Source organism: Chiloscyllium plagiosum, chromosome 37 (genome assembly GCF_004010195.1).
Source record: "Chiloscyllium plagiosum isolate BGI_BamShark_2017 chromosome 37, ASM401019v2, whole genome shotgun sequence".
Taxonomy (NCBI): Eukaryota; Metazoa; Chordata; class Chondrichthyes; order Orectolobiformes; family Hemiscylliidae; genus Chiloscyllium; species Chiloscyllium plagiosum.
In genome coordinates this window covers 14,581,067-14,593,423 of record NC_057746.1, presented here as the reverse complement: position 1 = coordinate 14,593,423, position 12,357 = coordinate 14,581,067, and the positions used below count along the sequence as shown (strand labels likewise).

General features: G+C 45.1%; 1 protein-coding gene across 1 annotated transcript in view; it reads right to left on the bottom strand.

Annotated features, from left to right (window-relative positions):
- Nucleotides 1–12,357, bottom strand: part of LOC122541220 (collagen alpha-1(V) chain-like) — a 249,088-nt gene that overhangs the window by 41,625 nt on the left and 195,106 nt on the right. The window contains exons 37-42 of the mRNA XM_043677844.1: nt 11,198–11,251; nt 9,315–9,422; nt 8,536–8,643; nt 7,262–7,315; nt 6,166–6,219; nt 2,161–2,268 (exon numbers count right to left, since the gene is read on the bottom strand). Coding sequence (XP_043533779.1) covers nt 2,161–2,268; nt 6,166–6,219; nt 7,262–7,315; nt 8,536–8,643; nt 9,315–9,422; nt 11,198–11,251 — 486 coding nt within the window. The remainder of the gene's footprint in view (nt 1–2,160; nt 2,269–6,165; nt 6,220–7,261; nt 7,316–8,535; nt 8,644–9,314; nt 9,423–11,197; nt 11,252–12,357) is intronic.

Genomic DNA, 12,357 nt, shown 5'->3' with positions numbered 1-12,357 from the left:
GAGTGATTGTTAGCGAGGAGTTTATGGAAGTGATTCAGTAGAGGAGTGTGTGTGTTGGTGGGGGAGTCGTTAGGGAGGAGAGGGGTTGAGAATATAGGAAGAGAATCAGATGGGAGTAGTGTGTTGCTCAGATGATCAGAAAAGGGCATAGAGAGGTGTAGATGGTGGTGGGGGAGGGTTGTGAGTGGAGACAGAGAAGACAGTAAAGGCATTGAGAGTGAAAGAGATGGTAAAGGCATGGAGAATGAAGGAGACAGTAAAAGCATGGAGATAAAGGAGATGACAAAGAGCAGATTGTGTTATAGGAAGTGAAATCAGGGTGAAGAATTAAGGAGGAGATGGAAAAGGAGTGTTTACTTTTATTCACTCATGTGCCATATGCACTGTTGGCTTGCCCATCATTTATTGCCCGAGAAAAGGTGGTGGTGAACTACCTTCCTGAACTGCTGTAGTCCTTTATTGCATTTATAGGGCTAGTCCAGTTAAGGTTCTGGTCAACATGATTTCTCCAGGTTTTTGATAGTGGGTATTGACATCGACTGTTTGGTGATGGTTAGATTCTTTGTTTGGGATAATCATTCCCTGGAACTTGTGTGGCATGAATAGTACTCGTCACCAATCAGCCACCTTGGATGTTTCTACATATGGACACGGACTGCCTCAACACCTGAGGAGCTGGGAATAGCACAATCGTCACTGAGCATCCCACTTCTGATCTCATGATAGAGGGAAGGACATTGATGATACAGCCAAGGGCACCATCCTGAGAAACTCTTGCAGAAATGTCCTGGAGCTGAGATGACTGACCTCCAATGACTTTCTTCCTGTGTGCCAGGTATGACTCCAACCAGTAAAGAGTTGCCCCCGAAACCCATCAATTCCAATTTTGCGAGGGATCTTGATACCACAATCAGTTGAATACTGCATTGATGTCAACGGTTGTCACTCTCACCTCACCTCTGTAATTCAGCTCTTTAGTCCAAGTTTGAACCAAGGCTGAGTGGACCTAGCAGAACCTAAACTAGACATCTAAACTAAACTAGACATCTAAATTAAACTAAATACACACACGCTGCTTGTTAGCACTATTGACAACACCTTTCAGAGAGTGGATTGATGATAATTGGTTGGGTTGGACCAGACTTCCTTTCTCAGCGCAGAACATATCTGGGCAATTTCCCACATTGTCGGGAAGATTCCAGAGTTGGAGCTGTACTAGAACAGTTTGGCTAAGGGTGTGGCAATTTCTGGAGCAGAAGTCTTCAGTGCCATTGCTGGAATGGAGTCAGGGACTTTGCAGGATCCTGTGCCTCCAAACATTTTGTGATATCACGTGAAATAAGCTGTTTCGGTTAATGACTGGTCCATGATACTGGGGACCTCAGGATGCGGTTGAAATGGATCACCCACTCGGAATTTCTGGCTGAAGATTGCTGCGAATGCTTTAGCCTCAGCTCTTGCACCGATATGCTGGGATCCCCCAGCATTGAGGATGGGGATATTTATGAAGCCTACTTCTCCAATGAGTTTTTTTAAACTGTCCACCACTGGACATGGAATCATTTTCTGTTGGTGCAGGATCACTTATTGCTATCATATTATTCGGCATGCAAGTAAGCCCGTTTTTATTTCCTGAGTGAATAGCCTCATCCAGTGTGTACTCCCCATCCCAGTTAATCCCATCTCCCAGTGTATTCCCCCCCCCCCACATCTCATGTGTTCCCACTCTCCTCAATTTGAATACCTCCCTAGTGTGCACACCCACAGGGATCAGCATCCCTCTGGAGTATTCCTGTTCTCCTGTGGCTCCAAACCCCATTACATTCGAACCCTGAATGCCACCAGCCGATGTGTACCTCCAGTGTTCCCATTCCCCTGTGTGTATCACCCCTGTGTAAACCTCCCCACAGTGCACCCCTTACCCCTGTGTGTTTCCCCTGTTGCCTTCGTGTGATCTCCATCACCTCAGTGTAACTCCCTCACCTGGTGTGTTCCCCTCACACGGTATGTCAAAATCTCCCTCTCCCAGTGTTCCCCCACCTCTCAGAATGCCACCCATTCTCTCTGTTCCCCCACCTCACCCTGTCACTGGCACAGGGATGAACAGGACCCATCCCTTCTTCCCGTCAAACCACCTGGAGACCAGTCCCGTTAACTAACCTGCAGGCCAATTGGACCTGGTGATCCAGGGAAGCCTCTGGGACCATCATCGCCCTTCTGTCCAAAATGTCCCTGCTGGCCCCTCGGTCCAGGCTCTCCATCAGCACCCTGCAGGAGGAAAGAGGGGTGGCACCTTGTCAGATTTGGAGTCAAGCTACCTTTCAGACTCTTCTTATGCAAGCCTCTTGAGATCTCTCTAGTCAGACTAAATTCTATTTGTAGGTCTCAATCGAGTGATCTTTCTCTCCAACTACATTCATCTCCCTCCCTTGTCGCAGATACTCAACACCACATACACATACATATGCCAGTGAAGCAACGATGCACTGCAGTGGTGACTGAAAATGCCCCCATTGGGAATTCTAGGCTGGAGCTTCAGACCTGCAATGGAGGGGCCCCTTTAAGATGGCTGCCATTCTTCAAGACAGTCTGGACCTCCAGAGGTGAGACCAGACACTGGGCAGAAAATTTCCCATAGTGCCTCATGCTGGCAATTCATCATCCTTGCTGCACCACAAGTATTATTGGGACTTTTTACCAATCCCTCACTCAGGTTTCTGAGACGCACAATCTGTGGAAATGGATTATGTTACAGGTTCTCTTAATCCCACAAATCAACAATGATACTGAGTTTACGTCCTCCCTGATAGTGGACATTTTAGCAGAGGTTAGAGTCGGAGGTTGGTAATACCAGTGTTGCAATGGAAACAGAGAAACAGAGGAGCAGGAATAGGTAATATAGCCCGTTGAGTCTACTCCACCATTTAACTCTATGATAGTGAACTTTGAACATCAAGGCCACTTTGTTGCACTGTCCCCATATCCCTTGATATAAGACCACAAGATGTAGGAGCAGAAGTAGCCCATTCAGCATATTGATTTTGCTCTGTCATTCAATAAGATCATCGCTGATCTGATTATCCAAAACTCTACTTTCCTGCCTTTTCCCAAAACCCCAGCTTCCCCTTATTGATTAAAAACTGTTTGTCTCAGCCTTGGATAAACTTAACGGCCCAGCCTCAACAGCCCTCTGTGGTAAACAAGTCAACAGAATCACAACCCGGTGAAAACAAATTTCTCCTTATTTCTGTCTTAAATCGGTGACTTAACGATCTTAGCCTTGAACAAACTTGACTGAGCTACCACCTGGATTGGAGAATTCCAAAGGTTCAAAACTCTGTGAAGAACATCCTCTTCAGCTCAGCCCTAAATGGCCTGTCCCTTATTCAGAGACTCTGTCCCCTCGATTATAGACTGCCCAGTTGCCACCAGCTTCCCCTACCCACCCCAGTCCCATCCTGTAGGATCCCTCACGGACTGTTTAGGTTAAAATTGACCCTCTCAGTGTTCATGGTTTTCTTAAAATCTGAATTGATCAGGTTTTATGTCTGTGTCTGATTATTTGCTCCCTCCCATCCACAAGAATTTACATAAACGATATACGGCACATAAATAGGCCATTCAGCCCAAAGTTTATTCTCCACCCGAACCTAGTCTTGTTTCTTACCTAAATCTAACATCTGAACTGTCAATTTTCATCTCCCACAAATACCTTTATCCCTTTGTTAAAGCCAGAAATATGTCTGAAGCTTTTAAAATTGTCAATGAATAAGTGGTGTCAATAACCAGTACTGATCTGAAATGACAGCGGAAGTATTAGGTGTTTAGCAAATCTCCGCAGGAACTGGGGAAATGACACTCATTAGAAGCACAGAAAGTAGCGGTAGCAGTAAGCAATTTCACCTTTCAAGCCTGCTCTGCTTTTCAATATGATTATGTCTGATCATCCACACCCTGTCCCCATTTTCTTCCCATAGCCTTTCAGCCCTCAGAATTAAATCTAATTTCTTCTCGAAAACATTAAATGTTTTGGCCTCAGCCACTTTCTGGTGATAGAGAATTCCACAGGCTCACCGTTCTGTGGGTGCAGGTCGAATTGTCTATCTTTAGACAGTGATTCCTGTTACTGGGTCCCTGGTCATTGAGGACATGTTTCCTGCATTTACCCTGTCTAGCAGTTTCCAATTTTATACATTTACTAAATTTGATCTAAGAACTTTATGAAATACAGAGTTTCATAATGCACTCCTAACTGCTCTCCCATATTGTACCCTCAATAATCTTGGAATCACCCAATACATTGCTGCAAGAGTCCTAACTCAGAGTGTGTTCTGCTTTTCCAGCTCGTCCTGTGCTCAATAACCAACACCAACTCTAAAATTCAGCTGTTGCTTGATTTGAAGTTTTCATCCTTGAGCCCAAATCTCTCTATGGCCTTGTTCCCTCCCTATCTCTGCAATCTCCTCCAGCCCAACAACCCTCGGAGATCTCTGTGCTCTTCCAATTCTGGCCTTATGAGCAGACCCCACTTTTAAACGCCAACACTACCTGTGGCTGTGCCTTCAACTGCATGGTCCCCAAAGTCAGGAACTCTCTCTCTAAACCTCCCCGACTCTCCTCTTTTAAAATTCTATTTAAAACCAAACAAGTTCAGTCAAGCTTTTGGTCACCCTCCCTAATACCGCCACACATGGTTTCTAATACTCCTTTGAAGTATCAATAAAGGCACTAAATAAATGTAAATAATTACTGTTTGCGTAATCAGTTAAATCCGCATGGCAGATGGATTCTTGATTATCAAGGGGATGAAAAATTATTAAGAATGTGCAGGAATATAGAGCTGAATTTAAAATTAGATCAGCCAAGTTCTTATTGAATAGACAAGCAGGCTCAAAGGGCTGAGTGGCCTATTAATCCTTGTACAAAACTATTATTAAGTGCTGATTAGTGTCTTGGGATATCCCAAGGAACGTCAGCTATGTTATGCACAATGTAGTCTCATAAACAGCAGTGTAACAATGGTGAGTTAATGTTTTTGGTGATCCTAGTCGAGTGCTAAATATTAAGCCGGGGCCACAAGGGAGAATTCCCTTGCGCTCTTTCAAAAACAGCCACACAGGATCTTTTACATCCACACTTAGATTTTTACTGGTTCGTCTGCGAAGACTGTACCTCACTTCCTCAGTGCCCCACTTTTCACCAGGATGTTACCCAGGATGGAGCATTTCAGCTATAACGACAGGCCGAATAAACTCAAGTTGATTTCTTTCGGGCAGAGAAAGTTGAAAGGGGACCTAATATTATGAGGGAATTTAACAGGGAATAGAAATCAGCTATTTTCCTTGGTCAAGGTGTCAATAACTAAGGGGCACGATTTTCAAATGAAAGGCAGAGGGCATTAGAGGGAATTTGAGTCAAATCTTTTTCAACTAGCAGGCAGTGGGGGTCTGGAATGCACAGGCTTGGGATGGTAATTGACGTGGTAAACCTCACAACCTTCAAAAGTATTCAGATGAGTACTTGAAGTACTGTAACATTCAAGGCTTAGTGCAGGAAAAAGTGAGACTAGTGTATGCAGTCGTGTATTTTTGGCAATACAGTCTCAATGGGCTGAAGAAAGTCTTCTGTATTTTCTTTTGCTTTTTTTTTAAAGTGCATTCACAATTAGATATCGCTGGCACGGCCAGCATTTGTTATCCATCTCTAATTGCCCACAGAGCAGATAAGGATTGGTGTGTGTCTGGAGTCACATGCTCACCAGACCAGATAAATACAACAGTAAACCTTCTCTAAAGGACATTAGTGAACTACATGGGTTTTTTCCAGCGATCAACAACAGTTTCATGGTCATCATTAGATTCTGAACTCCAATTGTTTTTATTTTATTCAAGTTCCATCATCTGCCATGGTGAGATTTGAATGCGGGTCCCCAGAATGTTACTTGCGTCATTTTTTAAAAAGGCCGTCTAGCAATAATACCATTAGGCTATTGCTTCCCCCTGCTATGAGCGCTGTACGATTCTATGGGAACGGATTTTGTGCTCCAACTCGAACTTCACAACCCGTGAGCCCAAAGGCAAGAGCAAGTCCACACAGTCAATGCTTGTCTTTGTGGCAGATTAGGTCCAGAGAGATTGTTCGCTCCCAGTAACAGCGAGTACTTACTGCAGGACCTGGTTGACCAACGGGACCGATTGGACCTGGAGGACCGGGTGGACCCTGAAACAAATTTAAAAACACACACACAAGACGTCATAAATCCCATGGACAAAAATCATAGATTGGCAAAAATATTAAGAATTAATTATGTTCTACTGTGAGATAACAACTAAACATTTTGAACATGTATGTTTATCTACATTTTAACTAAAAAGACCCTAATAGTTTTATTAATACCATTGATTTAACTGAATTGACAGGTTTGTTGAAAGCTCTAAATTGTCGTGGAGCTAGAGGTGGAGAGGAGGCCATGACTTATATTTATTGGATTTTCTTATTAATTTAGTATTGACCTTGTTATTCACCATCTGACCTGTTCTGCAGAAGGGACAGACCCATCACTCCACAAGACTCACTGATGACAGCTATCCTCTTGCATCTTCCCAACCTTCATGTGGGCCTTGAATGATTTAGAAATTCTACACAACCCATACACATAAATGCCAAGGAATCCCATACAGCAACAAGGCCTAGAAATTCCATGAAGCCTAGACAACAAGGCCCATAAATTTCACAAAGACAAAAAGGGCAATAAATTCCATGCAGCCTTGACAACAAGGCCCAGAAATTCAGCCTGGATAACAAGACACATAAATTTTATGTAATGTACGCTCGGAGGTATAGAAATTCCACAAAGTGTAGACAACCAGGCACAGAGATTCTATGACACCTAGACAACAGGCCCATAAATTTCATGAGGCCTAGATAATAAGGGCCATAAATTTCACAGGTCATAGACACCTCATGGAAATTCCAGAGCCTAGACATCAAGGCCCAGCAATACTGTGAAACCAAGGAGGCTGGACAAAGGTTTCAGGATTTCACAGGCCAAGACACCAAGGGCCGACTTAAATAGTTCAGTTTGGGCACAGACACAGATACATTGAAGACAATATCAATTTAGTTACACCACCCTTTGCAACTCAAATGTTCACTCTGCTATGATGTGAAGCTTCACGCCAAAAGACCCCCAAACGCAATTCCCCTCCTGACCTGGGGTCAGCTTGGACTGAAGAGGAACAGAACTGAAAGTTGTACTCACATGTTCACCTTTGTTTCCCTTCCTCCCTTTGTGTCCAGGTTCACCCACTTCACCCTGGAGAACAAGGAAAAAGAAATGAAGAATACGTCCCACTCACACAACTGACACCAAGAACCTAGATCATTTCGTTCTGTTCAACAGTGGATTCTTTTGATCTGATGCTGACCACTGCTAACTTTCATGATCATGTGAAGCTTACAACACAATTATTTTCCAGTGGAAGGACAGGCTGGCCTTAGGTATTGTCCAAGGCACTGTGTTGACCTATTTCCCAGTGATGGGACAGCACAGAAGCTCTCCACTCCCCCCACCCAACATCACCACCATCACCACCCACCACCCCCTACTCCACCTCGTGCCTCTCAATTCCCACGGTTCTTCACAAACAACTACACCTCTTTGTGGCAAAATCCAATTCTCGCACCACACTTGTTATACAATAGAGGGGGCTCCGGCAGGAGTAGGAGAGGGAATTTGCAGGTAATATGAATCTAACTGAAATCACAGGCAAAGACTGCACAGCCCGGGGTTGTTTCCTTTGGAAAGCCAGAGGCTGAGGGGAGACCAAAGCATGTGTATGTACCTGTAGACAAAGGGAGTCAATAATCAGGGGAAGCAGATCTAGCAGGCAAGACGTTTAGAGGAATTGGCTGGGGTGGGGCGGGAGGGGGGGTTCAATTTATCCAGAGGGTAGAGCACACATGGAAATGGCTTCAGACAGTCAAAGTTACAAATCACACAACACCAGGTTATAGTCCAACAGGTTTATTTGGAAGCACGAGCTTTCAAAGTGCTGCTTCTTCATCAGGTGTTTGATGAACCACCAGAAGGAGCAGCTCTCCAAAAGCTAGTGCTTCCAAATAAACCTGTTGGACTATAATCTGGTGTTAGGAGAAAGTGAGGACTGCAGATGCTGGAGATCAGAGCTGAAAAATGTGTTGCTGGAAACGCAGCAGGTCAGGCAGCATCCAAGGGGCAGGAGAATCGACGTTTCGGGCATGAGCCCTTCTTCCTGAATGCTCCTTGGATGCTGCCTGACCTGCTGCACTTTTCCAGCAACACATTTTTCAGCTATAATCTGGTGTTGTGTGATTTGTAAATTTGTCCACCCCAGTCCAACACCAGTTCCTCCAATTCAGGTAGACACCTTCACATGTGTGGCACCTGCTGCCTCCTGCCAGAGTTTTGTGGAAAACCAAGAATAGGACCATCCTCCCACCCTCCCCAAGGAGATGCTCTGAGCCCTGCAAAACCCTCACCCAGAGAAGTCTTACCTTGTCACCATCCTCACCAGGACCTCCAGGTGTGCCCGCGGGCCCTGGAAGTCCGACAGGGCCTTGGACACCATCTCGGCCAGCAGGACCAATCGGGCCTTTACCACCCTGCAAGTCAGAGAGACAGAGGGAACAGAGAGTTGGCAAGTACGAAGCCATGGGCACTTCTCCCACTCCGCAAGCGTTTGAGCCCTTAAATCAAAGGATGGTTTATTCCACATACCATCCCACCCACCTCCCTCAAAGCTCCAATAACACCCTGTCCCTATAAACAACTGGCAATTTGACAGACCACCATTCTCCCCCCATCCTGCCCCGATCCACAGAAAAGAAGGAGTGAAAAAACAAACAAAAGTAACACTTGGAGTGATGGTCATTTTTGACTGGCACACACTTGATGGGCTGAAAGGTCTTTTTCAGTGCTAACTCTATGATTATACAGTTGCTCTGAGGTACACTAGTCAGAGCAGTGTGCATTGTTTGAAATTGCACTGGTCTACTCTTCCCTTCTGGAGCCCAAAGACATAATCTGACCCACATGCCTTACCCCAAAACACTTGGCATACTTAATGCCCAAAACCAACTCTTTAACCATTCCACTCCTCGGCACTGAACAGTCCAACTATCTCTTCCCCATTCCTCACCATCCAAAAGACTGGTACCAACAGCCCTTGAACAGCAAGAATGATTTAACCAATGGGTAGAGAACCAAGGGGTGCAGTACAGCAACCTGCTCCCATGGCGCACTGCCTTCTCAAGAAGCCAAGGGACAGACTTACCGGCACTCCTTTCTCCCCTGCGGGGCCAGGTGGTCCCTGAGGTCCTGGACGTCCTGGGAGACCGATGGGACCTCCAGGTCCTGCTTTGCCTCTCACTCCAGGGGAGCCCTAAAAGAGAAGATTGGTGGGGAGGGATGGGATAGGGAAGAGAATGAGGCAGGGCGAAAAGGGTCAAAGAGGAAATAAAGACAAGTTCACCAGAGGCAGGGGAGAAAGAAAACTTTCTGGGTAACTGCCAGCATAGTGATACTCAGACAATGGGCTCAAACTTGGGATAAATGAGTCATCACCGGACTTGAATGCTTAAATAAGTTCCCTCGCCCCATTGCCATCGTCCTCGGTAGGTCACACAGCATATCACAGACCCCTCTCTGCAAACATATAAATGAATGAGGAATGCTCCCTGTCCCAATGATGTGGAGGTGCCGGTATTGGACAAGGTCAAAAATCACAGGACACCGTATAGTCCAACAGGTTTGTTTGAAAACACTAGCTTTCGGAGCACTGCTCCCTCACCGGTGTCTGTCCCAAAGATATTCTTTAAAGAAAGGAAAACTGCTGTCCATACCTGGTCTGGCATATATGTAGCTCCAGACCTGCAGCAATATGGTTGACTCAGCAATTAGAGATGGGTAACAAATGTTAGGCTCAGCCAGCAATGCCCAAATTTCACAAAGAAATTTTTTAAAAACCCAAGGCCATATGGTCATCTGCTTGGCTACTCTGAAGCATTCAAGTCTCCTCTGTTGTCAAGACCAAAGTGAGGAAATCGATGGAAAATGATTGGGCACTAGGCAACGTCTCATTCCTAAATGTCTCCACTGCATCCCCAACCCTGTCATGGACCCTTTTTTTGAGTCTGGATATTTAAGGAGGTCTTTTGGCTCACTCGGTACCCTCCTTGTCTTTGAGGTGGAAGATTTGGGTTCGAGTCCCAGTGCAGGACTTGAAGCTCAAGCTGCTCGTTACACAGCCAAATACAGTCATCACAAGCGGGCACGTGAATGGCAATTGGGAGGGGCTCCTGGTCAGACATGTCATAAAAAGAAAGTTGGAGTCTCTGTTATCCCCATCTTTAGCCTGGACTGACAACATGGAGATCTACAATATTATTGACCCAGCAATACTGGGTCTCTGAGTGAACTATAACACAGAAGCAGCAGGGGCTTTGTCAGATACAGATCCAACTAGAGCTAAAAATGGATCTGCCATAATAATCGAGCTGAATGACAGAATACGATGTGAGGGTTTAACAGACTCCCATTTCAATGGAGGATCAGGACACAGCTTCAGTCTGCTTCCCTTCAAATGTAGCTGATCCGTTGTCGACTTGACAGGGATTATTAATGGATAATTCTTGGACCAGTTTTTGTGTCTTCTTTCAGTCTCATCGTCGGTTACAGTTTACCTGTACCTTACAGGGGGATGTTGGCCAGGGAGACGATGAGCGAAGAGGTTGGATTCCTCCTTAGGAGCGCACAATAATCAACTTCTAATCTAAAGTCTGCTGACACCACCAAACCAAATCAGGATCAGGGCAGAATTTCTCGCACTCCTCAGGAAGGAATGATACAGCATAATCAGTGAAGGACAGTCTCATTGAAATTATATGAGTAAAATTGATTTCAATCAGGTCCACGTGCAAATGACATGGATGGAATTTGTTGAGGATGGCATCAGTGGTTGGAAATAAAACAATCCATTTACAGTCTAATTAGGAATAGTGGTGTCATAGTTAATACACTCACCCATTCCCTGAAGGGAGCAGAGATCAGGAATGACAAGCCCCTAAAGCTGCCTCGATTGGCAATGCAGGCTACTTTCTCCCCTGAGGTACGGTTAGCAAACAACCCTTCCCCAGTGCAAAGTGATCAGGTACTTACCGCTGGTCCAGGTGGTCCTGGGGGACCCTGACTACCTTTCAATCCTGGTCCACCCTGTGAAAGAAAGAATTACAACTCATTATCGATCACAAGCCACGCACCAGGTTGACCCAGCATTTAGAGACACTATGCTCCATTTGCAGCGTAGGACATTGGGCAATCGGGGTATATAGCAATGTTAATTTCATCCACAAGCAATTAAGGAAGCAAGTGATATAAGTGGCAGGGAAATCCTAACACAATTATACATGATACTGGCAACCCATACCCGGATATCATGGTGAGTAATGTTTATTTACCTAAGGAAGGTCATGATCACCTGAAGTACAACTAATGTTCACTAGATTATTTGTGAACTGAGGGAACTGTCTTCTGGGAAAAGATTGAACAGATTAAACCCATATTCCCTGGGATTCAGAAGATGTAATGGTGATCTCATAGAAATCTACAAAATTCTAAAAGGGGCTTGACAGGTGAAGCCAGCTGGATAGAGGTTGTTTCCTCCTGGGTGGGGAATTGGAACATAAGAGGTCACAGTGTCAAGACAAAGGGGCCGGTCATTTAGGAGCACGATAAGGAGAAATACTTTTGCTCAGCGTTGTGAATTGTTGGAATTCACTGCCACCTTGGGCTACAGATGCTAAGCCATCGAGTATAAGCATGGTGGAGTTCAATAGACTTTGGAGTATTGAGGGAATTAAAGGAGAGGGGAGCACATGGAAATGGAGTTGGCTGAAAGGACCAAATTGCCTATTCTGGGTTCTTATGTTCTATGTGAAGCAGTCTACAACATTGTCATATATCACTATTGTCTCTTATAGGCTACTACAGGATACAGTCATATCTCTATTTTCCATTTGATGGGGCATTGTAAAATACAGTCAAACACCCTTGTGGCCCTGCTTAGGGTATTACAGATTATTATCAAATATTCCTATTACCCCTGTCCTTATTGGCAGTCTGTGGAGAATTATAGGATATTGCCATATGATGTCTGCAGCTTTATATGATGAGATGGCCCTAAGAGGTAGGGTGATTAGGGGAGAGAAACAGACAGAGAAGGAGTTGGGGGTGGAGGATTGTGAGAAAGACAGTGAGAAAGTGAAAGTGGAAGGCTAGCAGCAACAGAGGCAGACAGACAGAGACACAGACAGACAGAG